This window comes from Anomaloglossus baeobatrachus, chromosome 12, assembly GCF_048569485.1.
Source record: "Anomaloglossus baeobatrachus isolate aAnoBae1 chromosome 12, aAnoBae1.hap1, whole genome shotgun sequence".
In the NCBI taxonomy this organism is placed as follows: Eukaryota; Metazoa; Chordata; class Amphibia; order Anura; family Aromobatidae; genus Anomaloglossus; species Anomaloglossus baeobatrachus.
In genome coordinates, this window is record NC_134364.1 from 41,149,607 (window position 1) to 41,167,434 (window position 17,828).

At 42.6% G+C, this 17,828-nt stretch overlaps 1 protein-coding gene across 4 annotated transcripts in view; it reads right to left on the bottom strand.

Moving 5' to 3' along the window:
• Positions 1-17,828, bottom strand: part of NUMB (NUMB endocytic adaptor protein) — a 137,813-nt gene that overhangs the window by 41,761 nt on the left and 78,224 nt on the right. For all 4 annotated transcript variants that reach the window (XM_075330600.1, XM_075330598.1, XM_075330602.1 and 1 more), the window contains exon 3: positions 1,030-1,172. In XM_075330600.1, the coding sequence (XP_075186715.1) occupies positions 1,030-1,155 (126 nt within the window). In that variant the 5' untranslated portion in view covers positions 1,156-1,172. The remainder of the gene's footprint in view (positions 1-1,029; positions 1,173-17,828) is intronic.

The window sequence follows — 17,828 nt, forward strand, 5'->3', positions numbered from 1 at the left end:
GAAGAAGAAGACGACTATGGAGAGCAGCAGACCCAGAGGCGTCCATCTATAGCGCCATGTTGGAATTCTTGTTCCTAAGCAGTAGACAGTCGAATTGGAGAAACCACTTGTTTTACTAGTTGTGTAGAGCCGTTTACATTGTTGATTTTGCTTCATTGGTTTATTGCAAACATCAAAAAAGTTTGTAGATTTTGCAAAGTAGGTTGGTTTTGTTTGCGACTGTACGTAAGCGGTGACAGGTCCGGAGAGGTGAACATGGAGAAAACAGATGAAATGAAAAGATCCGAACCTCAGATATATTCCGTAAGGTTCTCAATTATACAGAGGAGGAAAAAAAAAAAAAAAAAAAAAAAACTGTACCCAAAAAATAAGTTTCATGTTGAGTGGAAATGAGGCAGTCTAATTGCTCTATCCGCTTTCATGAAGGAAAGAAAGTAACTGATATGGAGTAGTTAGAATCAGGTTTAAATAATACACAAATTGGGGAATAAATCTGCAGATTAAGAGGAGATAAAGATATTGGCTAGGCTTAGGCCGCCTGCTTCTGTGTGTGCAATACAGGTGGTCGCAGAAAGTTATTCTGCTCAGTTCGGACGCTGCCTCGAGCTCGATATAAACAGGCAGTAACATGGTAGCATCAGCTAATTGCAAAAATCTGGGGGTGGGTTTCGACGGGACGGAAATGGAGAAAAAGGATTTAGAAAAACTACTGCAGGCTGTGAGGCATCGGATTGGTAAAAATGTGCGTCTAGCTGGACGTAATCTTGCAGAAAAACAAACAATAATGGTGCATATACAAATAAAGTGAATCTGTCACAAGGGATTTGCCATGTAATCTGAAAGCAGCATGATGTAGGGGCTGAGAGCCCGATTCCAATGATGTGTCACTTGCTGGTCTGCATGCTGTCAGTTTGATAGAAATCAATTTTTTTGCTGCAGATTTAGCAGTGCTCAGAATGCTGAGCCGAGTATAACTCAGCCCACACCACTGATTGGTGGTGTTTCTCAAAAACAATGAGGGGCAATTACCTTAACCTGAAAGCTACATTTCCCAGTGCGCACAGATTCTTCATCCGTTTGCCACTGGTGGGGTCGGCTGGCCTCCGGGACATACACATCTTTCTTCCGCCGAAAACTTTGACGAAGTTTGTTCATTTTTCGACCCTCACTACCTGAAAGAAAATATAAAGAAAATACAGAAAATTAATATAGGAAGAAACAGTAACACAAGCATAATGTAATGCTTCACTTCTCCTGTGGAGGCACTGCAGTAAAGATGAACACACGCCGTTAGGTTCCCGCACTGACTACAGCTGATGAGCGGTACTTATAGCAGCAGAAGAAATAATGGATTGTTACAGCTTCTTCAAAGGTTTTAATTGGTGCTGGAGGTCTACTACGGCAATTATCAAAATTGCAGAGAATATTTTATACATCAGGCAAAGTCGACTGAAGTCATAAGTCAGCCAAAATCCAATGCCACACCATAAAGTCAGGAGGAATTTGATGGGACGACATGTGGCTGCCAGCCAAGGCAACACTTGGCTAAATGACAAACTTTGCTTCACATTCTGGGCTTTTCATGAGCTTTATTTACAGCTGAAGTCATAGTCACATACACACTACATCATGTACCTGCTATTAGCTCTGGCGGCAGCTGAGTGCAAGCACTGAAAAGGAGCTGGACAGTGCAGCAGCACCTTCACAGTGCAGCAGCACCTTCACAGTGCAGCAGCACCTTCACAGTGCAGCGATCATGGCCAGGTCCTGCAGATCACATCCTATCCTGCCAGACTTGCCAGTCTCTAATATTATATGAAATTTGGAAAATGCCATCTTAGAGCACCTTATGACTCTAGTGCCAGACTAGGAGAAGGAAAAAAAAAAAAAAAAAAAACCTGAAAAATTTTCTCGGAGCCTTTGTCTTGTAGACGGAAAGAGTTAGAAGCCAAATTATTATTTTTTCTATTTTCACATATGAACATATAATTAATTAAAATAGATGTACTGTGCACAGCAGATGCATACCTCTGCTTCTTACAGTAAGGCTATGTGCCCACGTTGCTTTTTTGTGCGCTTTTCTGCACAGAAAAAACATGTTTTGGCAGAAAAAAAAGCAGCTGGAAAAACGGCCATTTTTTTATTGTGTTTACGCCTTTTTTTCTGCTTGTGTTTTTTTTTCTTTTATCCTAGCGATCGCAGGAGTTGAGGTGCTGTACTCCCGTGATCGCCATTGGGTTTCCGGCTGATGTTACAGCTACAAAATCTGCAAGGAAATAAGAAGTAGCGTGTGCGCAGCAAGTCACGATTCTCAGACTCTGCTGGGATGATTTTCCCCTTGCTTTTAATGATTGAAATAAGCAAGGAAAAAAATGCATAAAAAAACCCCCATCTAGGCACATAGCCTTAAACGATAAAGCTCTGAATTATTCACTGTGGAATTATTTTTTGTGAGGAAAACCCTCCTATCCATATGAATCACACTGTACATAAAATTCTGAATTTAGTCATGCCTCCTCTTTAGTAAATAAAACTACCTTCGTGAATTGCCCCCTTTAATAAATCAGAGTGAGGTGCTTTGTGAAAATCTCAGATTTTGCAAAAAAATATCTCCTATGCTCTCACTAAGAGTGTCCGTTGGCATGCTCCCTCTGCCCAATGCAGGCTATAGCGCTCTGAGCCAGCTTTGCTCTTATTTGCTGTGTGAGAACAAGGTTAAAGGGTTATTCCCATCTGCAAGATCCTATCCAAATACAGTGCCTTGCGAAAGTATTCTGCCCCCTTGAATTTTTCCAACCTTATCCCATATTTCAGGCTTCAAACAAAGATAAAAATGTTAATGTTTTGGTGAAGAATCAACAACAAGTGGGACACAATTGTGAAGTTGAATGAAATTTATTGCTTATTATAAACTTTTTTAAAAAATAAAAAAAACTGAAAATTGGGGCGTGCAATATTATTCATCCCCTTTACTTTCAGTGCAGCAAACTCACTCCAGAAGTTCATTGAGGATCTCTGAATGATCTAATGTTGTCCTAAATGACTGATGATGATAAATATAATCCCGTGTGTGTAATCAAGTCTCCATATAAATGCACCTGCTCTGTGATAGTCTCAGTGTTCTCTTTAAAGCGCAGATAGCATCATAAAGACCAAGGAACATAACAGGCAGGTCCGTGATACTGTTGTGGAGAAGTTTAAAGCCGGATTTGGTTCCAAACCTTAAAAATCCCAAGGAGCACTGTGCAAGCGATCATATTGAAATGGAAGGAGTATAATACCACTGCAAATCTACAAAGACCCGGCCGTCCATTCAAACTATCATCTCGCACAAGGAGAAGACTGATCAGAGATGCAGCCAAGAGGCCCATGATCACTCTGGATGAACTGCAGAGATCTACAGCTGAGGTGGGAGAGTCTGTCCATAGGATAACAATCAGTCATACACTGCACAAATCTGGCCTTTATGGAAGAGTGGCAAGGAGAAGGCCATTTCTCAAATATATCCATAAAAAGTGTCGTTTAAAGTTTGCCACAAGCCACCTGGGAGACACCAAACATGTGGAAGAAGGTGCTCTGCTCAGATGAAACCAAAATCGAATTTTGGGCACAATGCCAAACAATATGTTTGGTGTTAAAGCAACACCGCTCATCACCCTGAACACACCATCCCCACTGTCAAACATGGTGGTGGCAGCATCATGGTTTGGGTCTGCTTTTTTCAGCAGGGACAGGGATGATGATTAAAATTGATGGGAAAATGGATGGAACCAAATACAGGACCATTCTTTATGAAAACCTGTTGAAGTCTGCAAAAGACCTGAGACTGGGACGGAGATTTGTCTTCCAACAAGACAATGATCCCAAACAAAGCAAAATCTACAATGGAATGCTTCACAAATAAACGTATCCAGGTGTTAGAATGGCCAAGTCACAGTCCAGACCTGAATCCAATCGAGAATCTGTGGAAAGAGCTGAAAACTGCTGTTCACAAACGCTCTCCATCCAACCTCACTCAGCTCCAGCTGTACGCAAAGGAAGAATGGGCAAGAATTTCAGTCTCTAGATGTGCAAAACTGATAGACACATACCCCAAGAGACTGCAGCTGTAATCACAGCAAAAGGGGGCGCTACAAAGTATTAACTTAAAGGGGATGAATAATATTGCACGCCCCAATTTTCATTTTTTAAAAAAAAGTTAAAATAAGCAATACATTTCGATCATCTTCACAATTGTGTCACACTTGTTGATTCTTCACCATAACATTTAAATTTTTATCTTTATATTTGAAGATAATCAAAATTTCCGTATAACTATCACCATTAAATTACAATAAATATCAAAAAGACCTTTAGATAAAAATCCATAGGGATTTAATAAAGGAAATGATGTAAATAATGTTAAAATTATTATTTTTATTCAATGATTAAAATATTAATTGCAAATCCATATAAATACAGGGCAGGAAAAAGTCCCATAAATAATAGCAGCAGTTTAACTAGGAAAATCAAGTGCTTAGTGCTGAGACCACTTTTTTTAATAAATAATTTATCATATATAAAATAGTGCACAGTGCAAGGTTTAAATATCCGGATGATATGCTATACATGAAAAAAAGATTGTGGTATAATTATTCTATGTAACAAAATGTTATAGCCATATACTAATTTGCAAGGGAAATTATACCTACAAAGTGGTCTTTAAATGTTCCAAAGTATGCCGCTATGCCCCGACGCACGTTTCAGCGATCCTTTCCTCAGGGGGTACTCAAATACTTTGGAACATTTAAAGATTACTTTGTAGGTATAATTTCCCTTGCAAATTAGTATATGGCTATAACCTTTTGTTACATAGAATAATTATACCACAATCTTTTTTCATGTATAGCATATCATCCAGATATTTAAACCTTGCACTGTGCACTTTGTTATATGTGATAAATATTTATTAAAAAAGTGGTCTCAGCACTAAGCACTTTATTTTCCTAGTAAAACCGCTGCTATTTATATTTGAAGCCTGAAATGTGGGAAAAGGATGAAAAAAAAAGAAAGAAAAAAAAAACAAGGGGGCCAAATACTTTAGCAAGGCACTGTATGTAGCAGGAATATATATTATTATTATTATTATTATTATTAATAATAATAATAATAATACCTACAATTACAAACGTGGTATAGTTTTCCTGATTAACTATGTCCCTTACCTCATGTGCAAGGCATTGCAGCTTAGGTATCCATGGTTACAACCACAAGCAACTAATGGACTCACTATATGAGAGGATGAGACCACTGATAATTAAGCTGCAACGCCCTGCAGTCTGCTACATATAGGGCTCATTCAGACGACCGTTCCGTTTGTCCTGTTCAGTTCCTGTTTTTTTGCGGACCTACTGACAGGATCATCTTTTCAATGTGTTTTGTGCAGGATCACATGGCGCAGGGAAACACTTCCATGTGCAATCAGTTGCTACAAAAAAAACCCCACATTGGATGCCGTATGTATGTTCCGTTATTATCGAGCACGTCCTATTCTGTTCCGCAAATGCGGACCATGACATAATACAAGCCAATAAGTCCGCAAAATCTCCAGAAGCCGCACGGAAGCACTTCTTTCTGTGTGGCTGCAGTCTATGGGTGCCCCTGCAATCTATGTCCCACTCCCCTCCCAGCCTCACAGTGACTCACACAGCAGTGTGTGAGCAGCTGCAGGGATGGCGAGCGCTGCTGTCAGGAGGTTAGCAAAGTTAAATTACCTGCGGTGATGATCTCCGCTGAACTTGGTGTCATCAGCGCTCGTCACCAAGTTCCATGCCCGCAGCGATATCACCTCAAGTCTTGCAAGCGGCCAGAGGCAGCGACTATGGTTGACTTCACAGGCTGTTAGGGATACTTCGTGTGACAATGTGGCGGTCATTGATCTCAGTGACGAGCGCTGACATCACGAGTTCAGCAAAGTTAATCATTACCGCATGTAATGTACCTCGCTAACCTCATGACGTCAGCGCTCATCATGCCCTACAGTGACCTGGGCTGACCTATTGATGTCAAGTCAGGTCAGGTCACTGCACTGCTCTCCCAGCAAATGAGGAACATTCTGTTCTTCATTGACTGTGACAGAGTATGGTATGGATTGTCGTGGGACCCCCTTATTAGATTATGCCGTTTGTTTTTTCTTTTCAATAAATTGGTGTAAAGAGAAAATGTGTTTGGGAGTGTTTTTTCAACATTTTTTTTTTATTACTGACTGGGTTAGTAATGTCAGGTATCTGATAGACACACTGACATCACGAACCCCAGGGCTTGATGCCGGGTGACATTACACAGCTGGTATCAACCCCATTTATTACCCAGTTTGCCACCACACCAGGGCAACGGGACGAGCTGGGGCGACGTGCCATGATTGGTGCATCTAAGGGATTAACCACTTCTGGGGCGGCTGCGGCCTGCTACTTTTAGGCTGGGGAGTGTCGAATAACCATTGACCTCCGTAGTCTGAGAATACCAGACAACAGCTGTCCACTTTACCTTGGCTGGTAATCCAATTTGGGGGGACCTCACATTTTTTTTTTATTATTAAATTTATCTATTTTTTGGCTAACTACAAGGCTAAACACACTTTAGTGCCCCATGACAGACACTTTGTAATGCATCTCATCAGACATATTTGCTTCTTTCTCTGCCAAAATGGATCAGTAGTTATCAAAATTCTTAGTCCGAAGATAAAAATCTGTCTTCGGTGAAGATCTATCTCCCATTTTATGTGTATTTTGTTACATTGAGTTATTTGGTTTTCTAACTTGCAGATTAAAATAAAAACTTGAGATGGGAAATCTTACATTTAGCTGCATAATTCTACACAGATACTCATATGAAAGACAAAACCTCACTTTTACTTTCTCGTTTTTTCAGGTTTATTAAACTTTTTGGACTAAACAGAACTATAGTTATTAAATAATAATTAATGATCAAAAATACTAATTGCCTAATAATTCTGCACACTACAGAGTTTTACACTGTGTGCAGAATTATTAGGCAAATATTTTGATCACATGATACTTTTTATACATGTTGTCCTACTCCAAGCTGTATAGGCTGAGAGCCAACTACCAATTAAGTAAATCAGGTGATGTGCATCTCTGTAATGAGGAGGGGTGCGGTGTAATGACATCAACACCCTGTATAAGGTGTGCTTAATTATTAGGCAACTTCCTTTCCTTTGGCAAAATGGGTCAGAAGAGAGATTTGACGGGCTCTGAAGAGTCCAAAATTGTGAGATGTCTTGCAGAGGGATGCAGCAGTCTTGAAATTGCCAAACTTTGGAAGTGTGATCACCGAACAATCAAGCGTTTCATGGCAAATAGCCAACAGGGCCGCAAGAAGCGTGTTGGGAAAAAAAGGCGCAAAATAACTGCCCATGAATTGAGGAAAATCAAGCGTGAAGCTGCCAAGATGCCATTTGCCACCAGTTTGGCCATATTTCGGAGCTGCAACGTTACTGGAGTATCAAAAAGCACAAGGTGTGCCATACTCAGGGAAATGGACAAGGTAAGGAAGGCTGAAAAACCACTACCTTTGAATAAGAAACATGAGAAAACGTCAAGACTGGGTCAAGAAATATCTTAAGACTGATTTTTCAAAGGTTTTATGGACTGATGAAATGAGAGTGACTCTTGATGGGCCAGATGGATGGGCCAGAGGCTGGATCAGTAAAGGGCAGAGAGCTCCACTTCGACTCAGACGCCAGCCAGGTGGAGATGGGGTACTGGTATGGGCTAGTATCATCAAACATGAACTTGTGGGACCTTTTCGGGTTGAGGATGGAGTGAAGCTCAACTCCCAGACCTACTGCCAGTTTCTGGAAGACAATTTCTTCAAGCAGTGGTACAGGAAGAAGTCGGTATCGTTCAAGAAAAACATGATTTTCATGCAGGACAATGCTCCATCACATGCATCCAACTACTCCACAGCGTGGCTGGCCAGTAAAGGTATAATAGATGAAAAAATAATGACATGGCCCCCTTGTTCACCTGATCTGAACCCCGTAGAGAACCTGTGGTCCCTCATAAAATGTAAGCTCTACAGGGAGGAAAAACAGTCCACCTCTCGGAAGAGTGTCTGGAGGCTGTGGTGGCTGCTGCACGCAATGTTGATCGTAAACAGATCAAGCAACTGAGAGAATCTATGGATGGTCGGCTGCTGAGTGTCATCATAAAGAAAGGTGGCTATATTGGTCACTAAGTTTTTGGGTTTTGTTTTTGCATGTCAGAAATTTTTATTTCTAAATTTTGTGCAGTTATATTGGTTTACCTGGTGAAAATAAAAAAGTGAAAAGGGAATATATTTGGTTTTTGTTAAGTTGCCTAATAATTCTGCACAGTAATAGTTACCTGCACATACAGATATCCTCCTAAGATAGAGAAATTAAAAAAAACCCCACTCCAACCTCCAAAAATATTAAGCTTTGATATTTATGAGTCTTTTGGGTTGATTGAGAACATAGTTGTTGATCAATAATAAAAAAATCTGCTAAAATACAACTTGCCTAATAAGTCTGCACACGGTGTATAGTCTATGGCGCGGTTTACAGGTCTGCGTACTTTTGCAGAACGAGTGCTCCACACAGTATCGGACACTTGTCTGACTTTGCGCCAAGTTTTTGGATCAAACTCGCCAGTGCAACCGTGAAAACTTCTACGAGAAAAACTGAGGTGTGAATGAGGCCTAACAGTTTATGTCCAAGGCATAAAGTTTGTGAAGACTATTGAATCAGGGGTGTCAAACACATTACATCTATACTGGTCAGGAATTCACACTGGGCACTACCGCTGACCTTGTGCACACAATCCGGTCCTCCGTACATTTTGTGATCATTAACTGGGTCAGTTATTTGCTCCAGTGCTTCTTTCGTCTTATTACCATATCGAAATAAAAAAAAAAAAAAAAAATGGTCTCGTCTCTGTACGCCCTTGTGTGGTTAATATGCACATGACTGTATGCCTCAAGCATGAAAAAAAATAAATTACAAAATTCTCTGCAGTTAATAGAAATCACTGTATCAGAGTAATGCGCACAGCTTTAAGACGTACGAAATGTCATATTTGCAGGCAGTCTGCACAGAAAGCTGGCTGCTCAATTATGTAAATTATGGATGAACCCAAGAGTCATGTTCCCAAATCAAGCTAGTAAAAGTCACTGTACATAAAGAACCTCACGTCAAAATCCGCATGTGGGGAAATCTGTGGGAAGATCAGCCTTGTATGCATGAGACATAACAGTAAGATAATGACCAACAACCGCGAAGAACTATATGAACATGGGCCCAAAAAGTTGGTGGTCACCATACACCTACCTGGACAATTTACCCTTTGGCGCTCAGTCACCTCTAGACGAAGAAGTGTTGGTGCGCCGCGCCGAACTGGCATCTTATCACGGATCTCATCCCACAGAAAGCAAAAATAATAAATTCTTGAGACAGCCGCTACAGGTAAATAAAAAAAAAATATAATTGGATAATACCCAAAGAGCAAATCCCTTGCAGCAACTAAAGGCCCAGTTACACGCTACGATGTATCTGACGATATGTCGTCAGGGTCACGGTTTTCGTGACGCACTTCTCTCGTTAGCGACGTCGTTGCATGTGACACCTACGAGCGACTCCGAACGATCTTAAAAATAGCGAAAATTGTTGATCGTTGACACGTCGTTCAGTTTCAAAATATTGTTCGTCGTTTCGAACGCAGCAGACATATTGTTGCTACGTTTGACACCCTGCCAACAACGAACATCGTAAGTGCGTCCGTCATCAGTGACGCGGGCGTGTCGTTACGAGCAATGCTCCACGCCTCCTCCGCTCTGATTTGTGGTCCCAACTGCGTTCTGATTTGGCAGCCATGGCTGATAAGGTGGACACAAAGTTTCATCGACGTCCTTTGTGGCTGCCCACGGTCCTGTGTGCGTTTCATTACAGAGCTCTACTGTGACATGTGTGGTATTTAATTTTCGGCTACTATCTGTTGTCCTGGTTGATTGCATCTTTTGGTTAGGTTCATATTTGTTTTAAAATGAATTTTAGACCTTGTTTTTGTGCATACTTCCGCAGTAGTAAAAAAAAACAAAAAAAAAACAAACCACTGAGCCCTATCCTGCATTGTTCACATGTTCATACACCTGCAAGCACATGTTGGCCGCATGTAATTTTTTTTTTTTAAAAAAAAAAAACACACAAAAACAAAAACATACAGTGCCTACAAGTAGTTTTCAACCCCCTGCAGATTTAGCAGGTTTGATAAGATGCAAATAAGTTAGAGCCTGCAAACTTCAAACAAGAGCAGGATTTATTAACAGATGCATACATCTTACAAACCAACAAGTTATGTTGCTCAGTTAAGTTTTAATAAATTTTCAACATAAAAGTGTGGGTCAATTATTATTCAACCCCTAGGTTTAATATTTTGTGGAATAACCCTTGTTTGCAATTACAGCTAATAATCGTCTTTTATAAGACCTGATCAGGCCGGCACAGGTCTCTGGAGTTATCTTGGCCCACTCCTCCATGCAGATCTTCTCCAAGTTATCTAGGTTCTTTGGGTGTCTCATGTGGACTTTAATCTTGAGCTCCTTCCACAAGTTTTCAATTTGGTTAAGGTCAGGAGACTGACTAGGCCACTGCAACAACTTGATTTTTTCCCTCTTGAACCAGGCCTTGGTTTTCTTGGCTGTGTGCTTTGGGTCGTTGTCTTGTTGGAAGATGAAATGACGACCTATCTTAAGATCCTTGATGGAGGAGCGCAGGTTCTTGGCCAAAATCTCCAGGTAGGCCGTGCTATCCATCTTCCCATGGATGCGGACCAGATGGCCAGGCCCCTTGGCTGAGAAACAGCCCCACAGCATGATGCTGCCACCACCATGCTTGACTGTAGGGATGGTATTCTTGGGGTCGTATGCAGTGCCATCCAGTCTCCAAACGTCACGTGTGTGGTTGGCACCAAAGATCTCGATCTTGGTCTCATCAGACCAGAGAACCTTGAACCAGTCTGTCTCAGAGTCCTCCAAGTGATCATGAGCAAACTGTAGACGAGCCTTGACATGACGCTTTGAAAGTAAAAAAGGTACCTTACGGGCTCGTCTGGAACGGAGACCATTGCGGTGGAGTACGTTACTTATGGTATTGACTGAAACCAATATCCCCACTGCCATGAGATCTTCCCGGAGCTCCTTCCTTGTTGTCCTTGGGTTAGCCTTGACTCTTCGGACAAGCCTGGCCTCGGCACAGGTGGAAACTTTCAAAGGCTGTCCAGGCCGTGGAAGGCTAACAGTAGTTCCATAAGCCTTCCACTTCCGGATGATGCTCCCAACAGTGGAGACAGGTAGGCCCAACTCCTTGGAAAGGGTTTTGTACCCCTTGCCAGCCTTGTGACCCTCCATGTTGATCAAGTATGAGTGCTGTTCACAAGTTTGGGGAGGGTCTTAATTAGTCAGAAAAGGCTGGAAAAAGAGATAATTAATCCAAACATGCGAAGCTCATTGTTCTTTGTGCCTGAAATACTTCTTAATACTTTAGGGGAACCAAACAGAATTCTGGTGGTTTGAGGGGTTGAATAATAAAATGACCCTCTGAATAAACTTTTCACAATTTAAAAAAAAAAAATAAAAAAAGAAATAACATTCTTTTTTGCTGCAGTGCATTTCACACTTCCAGGCTGATCTACAGTCCAAATGTCACAATGCCAAGTTAATTCGAATGTGTAAACCTGCTAAATCTGCAGGAGGTTGAATACTACTTGTAGGCACTCTACCTTAGAGAAGAGAGAAAGGTGTAAAGGATGCCACACACACACAAAACAGATCACACATGCGGTACCGGTGGTTGCATCACACGGGGCAACCGCAAATGCGGCCTTTTATTTCACAAACAATCACGTTACAGAAGACCGGAGGAGATTCTGACAGTTTGGAAGTTGGGGCGTGTAGAGGGCGAAGCAATCACACGCCAGGGTGTATGCTATGGACAATTATACGCCTCTGTCGTTGTTGGAATCGTTGGGAGGAATGCTGTGTGACGGTGTCCACACGACCGCCTTGGTCAAACAATATATCGCTGAACGATGTAGTATCGTTTGTGAGATGGGTACGTGTGACCGCTATAAAACGACCTATGAGCTATCTCGGCAAATCGTAACTACGATCTGGTCTTGTCACATCGCTAACGAGATCGTTGTGTGTAAAGTTGCTTTAAATAGTACATGTAAATAAACATGGGGGACTTTGGTAACGATATTTTGATCAAAAGCGTGTAAAAAGTCATCCCTCCGTGACAAGGTGTCGCTAATCAGGATGGTCCCCAACTCTGCTATCTCAAGGAATAAAAATGGCCCATTTTTTTAGGTTTTGCTTTAGTTTCTAGCACAAACTAAAAGTATGTCCCACCTTTTGGGCTGTAAATCTTGGCCATGTAGCCTTCCACGGACAGATGAGGACCTGCTTGCGAGGTGAGATACTAGAGGTAGACACCATCCTGATCAAGTACACCTTTTGGAGGTAGGAAGATTTTCACACTTGAGCAAAATAGTGGCAGCCAAGTTCCCTATGTTATTTACATGTACTATTTTTTTTTTTTTTTACTTACTGCAGGGTTATTTGCGCATTGTTTTTATCCTAGGTTTTGGCTGACGCAGTGTGAATGTGCACCTACACATTGCACTTATGCCAAAAAGTGTGTCAGACCATTTCTTCGGTTCAAATTTGCCATCTTCGTATAACTTCTGAAGTATTTTTCCATTGTCTATTCAGAATATTTAGGAGTTGGGTTTTATAAGTGGGGTCCAACCCTATTTGAGAACCTTTAGCACCTAATGCGCTCTCCATGAGCAAATTTTTGCATTCGCCATACATACAAATAGGAGAATCAGAAACCGCCAAGTGAGCACAAAATAAAAGTGGACCTCAAAATGTTTATCTTTTTTACAAATCAGACAAGAATGGAAAACCCATATTTATAGGGTGGTGTTAGTCAGCTAATAAGGGTGCCACGTTTTACCCATATTGGTATAACTTTAAAGGAACACTAAACACAGAAAATCAATTAAAACGATCCCTCCCTCAAAAGGGAACCTGTGACCAGATTTGGCGACTATAAGCTGCGTCCGCCACCACGGAGCTCTTATATACGGCATTCTAACATGCTGTATATAAGAGCCCAGGCCACTGTGTAGAACATAAAAATTGCTTTATAATACTCACCCAAGGCAGACTAGTCAGATGGGAGTCTTTGTTCTCCGGTATCGGCGCCTTCTCTTTCGGCCATCTTTGTCCTCCGTCTTCTGAAGTCGGGGTACATGACACGTCCTACGTCATCCACACTAGCCGGCATTGATTGTTCTGTGCAGGGGCACTTCAATGCATCGATCTGCCCTGCTCAGGGGAGATCAAAGTGCGACTGCGCTGGCCCTCAATGTCGGCGAGTGTGGATGACGTAGGACACGTCATACACCCAGGCTTCAGAAAATGGAGGTCAAAGATGGCCGAAAGAGAAGGCGCCGGCATCGGAGAACGGAGACACCCATCTGACCAGTCTGCACTGCACCACCCCTTAGATGAATATAATAAAGTGATTTTTATGTTCTACACAGCGGCCTGCGCTCTTATATACAGCATTCTAACATGCTGTGTATAAGAGACCAGTGGTGGTGGCCGCAGCTTATAGTCAACAAATCTGGTGACAAGTTCCCTTTAAAACAGCAAAATTAATCTTTTGTGTATGGCTCAGGAGACCAGCAATGTCCTCTTCCTCCCCCCTCAGCGTCATGTATCTGGCTGTAAGACAACTAGCTGCAGCAGAAGCCTCCCCAGTCACTGTCTACAGCAGCACTAAAGATTACTATATCCTCCTGTGCTTTGGCTAAAGCTGGTGTCACACATAACGACGACGACAACGACGTCGCTGCTACGTCACCATTTTCTGTGACGTTGCAGCGACGTCCCGTCGCTGTCGCTGTGTGTGACATCCAGCAACGACCTGGCCCCTGCTGTGAGGTCGCCGGTCGTTGCTGAATGTCCAGCTTCATTTTTTGGTCGTCACTCTCCCGCTGTGACACACACATCGCTGTGTGTGACAGCGAGAGAGCGACGAAATGAAGCGATCAGGAGCCGCCACTGGCAGCTGCGGTAAGCTGTAACCAGCGTAAACATCGGGTAACCAAGGGAAGACCTTTCCCTAGTTACCCGATGTTTACGCTGGTTACCAGCCTCCGCTCTTGCTGCCAGCGCCGGCTCCTGCACTGTGACATGTGGCTGCAGTATGCATCGGGTAATTAACCTGATGCATACTGTAGCAAGGAGAGCAAGGAGCCAGCGCTAAGCAGTGCGCGCGGCTCCCTGCTCTCTGCACTGACATGTAGCTGCAGCACACATCGGGTTAATTAACCCGATGTGTGCTGCAGGAGAGCAAGGAGCCAGCGCTAAGCGCGGCTCCCTGCTCTCTGAACTGTGACATGTAGCTGCAGCACACATCGGGTTAATTAACCCGATGTGTGCTGCAGGAGAGCAAGGAGCCAGCGCTAAGCGCGGCTCCCTGCTCTCTGAACTGTGACATGTAGCTGCAGCACACATCGGGTTAATTAACCCGATGTGTGCTGCAGGAGAGCAAGGAGCCAGCGCTAAGCGCGGCTCCCTGCTCTCTGAACATGTAGCACAGCGACCTTATGATCGCTGCTTCTGCTGTGTTTGACAGCTAAGCAGCGATCATAACAGCGACTTACAAGGTCGCTGTTACGTCACCGAAAATGGTGACGTAACAGCGACGTCGTTGTCGCTGTCGTTTAGTGTGACACCAGCTTAAAGGCACAAAAAAATTGGAACTTAGCTCTTCAGTGCTAATTTTTATTGTCTTCAACCAAGGAGGAGATGCTGACAGGTTAATTATATGGAGTAAGCTGAATACACGTCCCTAGACAACCCGGCAAACCACACCACTTTGGTAAAGCGCTTAAAAATTAATCACCAAATAAAAACAAACATCTCTGAAAACGTATGAGGAATTTTAGGGAAAAAAAATAATCAGTGGCAATAAAAAACAAGAGCAAAAGCAGGACACTTAAAAAAAAAAAAAAAAAAGAAGGCCAAAATTGTCCCCACACCTATAATACCTGCCTGGATCTCTCATAGTTTGCACGTCTCTTCAGCACTGTACTGCAGAGTTTGTACTGTTCCTATGTTCCTAGTTTCTGTTCAGTCCTCCCAAGGGCGATAAATAAATCCCGAATTATTACAGTGCACAAACCAGAACACATTATCCTGTTAATTTACTTTTATCTCCTCCTGGATTTAGTTGATGTGAAGTCAGGAGTAACGGAGGAAAAGCAAATAAAAGCAATAAAATCTCTATTATGGAGGAGAAGAGCAGCCCATGATTAATATTTCTGCCAGAGGAGAAATGTGCTCGCGGGGAGGGGACTGGACGTTTTTGGAAGCAGTTGTAGTACACTATTAATAAGCGCTCGCCGAGCCTGAAAACAATGGAGTCCGGTAAAGCACCCGGCCAAATCAAGAGTAAGATTTACCTTTAGATTTTTGCTTTATGTGGCAATTGGAGAAAACTATTCTGGGAATTCGTAATAAGACTGACCAGGTATTATCGGTGTAGAAAAGAGCCCCCCTAGTTGTCAGTGTCCGAGGGGTGTACCTAAAAGGGTCATGTCACATGATGCCTTTCGGACCATCAGTATCGGCAAGAGCAATCTTATGGAAATGGTCAAGGTCAGATATGCTTATTGGAGGAGCACTGTAGGATATGGAGGTGGGCAGATATTGTGATCACTCCAGACTAGTGATGAGCGGGCACTACCATGCTCGGGTGCTCATAACTAGTGATGAGCGGGTACTACCATGCTCGGGTGCTCATAACTAGTGATGAGCGGGCACTACCATGCTCGGGTGCTCATAACTAGTGATGAGCGGGCACTACCATGCTCGGGTGCTCGGATACCCTTAACTAGTGATGAGCGGGCACTACCACGCTCAGGTGCTCTGATACCCTTACTAGTGATGAGTGGGCACTACCATGCTCTGGTACCTGTAACTAGTTAGAAGCGAGCACTAACATGCTTGGGTGCTCGTAATTAGTGATGAGTGAGCATTACCATGCTCGGATACCCTTAACTAGTCATAGTCATAAGTCTAGTCATAAGCAGGCACTACCACGCTCAGGTGCTCATAACTAGTGATGAGTGAGCACTACCATGCTCGGGTGCTCGGATACCCTTAACTAGTGATGAGTGGGCACTACCATGCTTGGGTACCCTTAACTAGTGATGAGCGAGCACTACCATGCTCAGGTGCTCGTAACTAGTGATGAGTGGGCACTACCATGTTTGGGTACCCTTAACTAGTTAGAAGTGAGTACTACCATGCTTGGGTGCTCGTAATTAGTGATGAGTGAGCACTACCATGCTCGGGTGCTTTGTACTCGTAACGAGCGGTTCGATGCTCAGATGGACACGACTCGAGCCCATGAGTAAAATGAAGGTCAATGGGAAATACAAAGCATTTTTCTGGCAGATTTCCCATAATAATGCACAAGTTCCCCATTATGCTCGGGGACTAGAGTCGCGCTCATCCAAGAGTTCAACTACTTGTGAGGAGTACCACGCATGGTAGTGCTCACTCATCACTACTCCAGACATGTCCATTTTAGAAATTGCTTGTATTTCCCTTACAGTAAAAATACTGGTGTACTTTTTCTTGAAACTTTGAGCACCTGCCCTTCGCAGCTAAAAGGAGAAAGCTCCAATCACTGCCGATTACTCATTTAAATGCCTTGGTCAATCTCCTACAGCAGCAGGTAAATGGTTCTGATACACGTGGCTCCATTTAAGCGCCTGTTGTACACTTGCGATCTGCGTGCAACGTACCATGTTAAATTGGTTGCCTAAGACCTATTGAAGGCCCCTTTTTAACTTTGTATCCCCATGAAGACAAGCAACTATGCCTTACATACTAAAAGTATTTTAGTACATGGTATCAAACCATTATAGGTTTGAGTCCTCTATGGACACAGGAATGTAAATTAAAAAAAATTTAAAAAAAAGTTTGCATCAACCAATTAAAAAATAAAGAAACAAACATTTGGTATTACACATTCATAAAAGTCTATTCTATGAAAATATAAAACTAGATACATAAAAATATAAAAGAAACTAAGTGCAGTAAACCAGAACCCACCAAAAAAAAAAAAAAAAAAACCCCAAAACTATCGAACATCCATAAATTCTAAAATGAAAATGGGATCAAGAAGTTGGGCACACCATAAACCGAGATTATGAGAATATGATAAAGATCAGTCAGCTGTCATGTCACTGTACATACATCCTACCCCCTGGCCTGCAGCAGCAATTTCTCCAGATCGACTCAACAAATGGTCAAGGTGACAAAATTACATTAAGGCCAAGGAAGCCAGCAAGCCCCTGTAGAGCAGCAGGAAGGGTGGGTGGGCACGTAAGTTTTTTTACAAGTTTATGACAGAGCCTCAAAGAAGAAGGTCCAGGTTCCGCGGAGCTGCTGAAAAAAGTTACAATATTGGGGAGTGTGTCGCTCCCACAAATAACATAGGCATATTTTCAGGTTCCAGATGGGCAGATGCACGTGCATATTTCGGCTAAATTGTGAGGCGCGCGTAGCCATCAATAACTGGTCGTAGGACGACCACAGGCACCACGAGTTTTCAGTTTATGGATAGATCAAATAATAAGAAACATAATGGTCATATCTACCGTGTGAGATGCTCAGGAGCGGACATAAGAAAATTGAAAATCTATATTTCTATGGACAAGTAA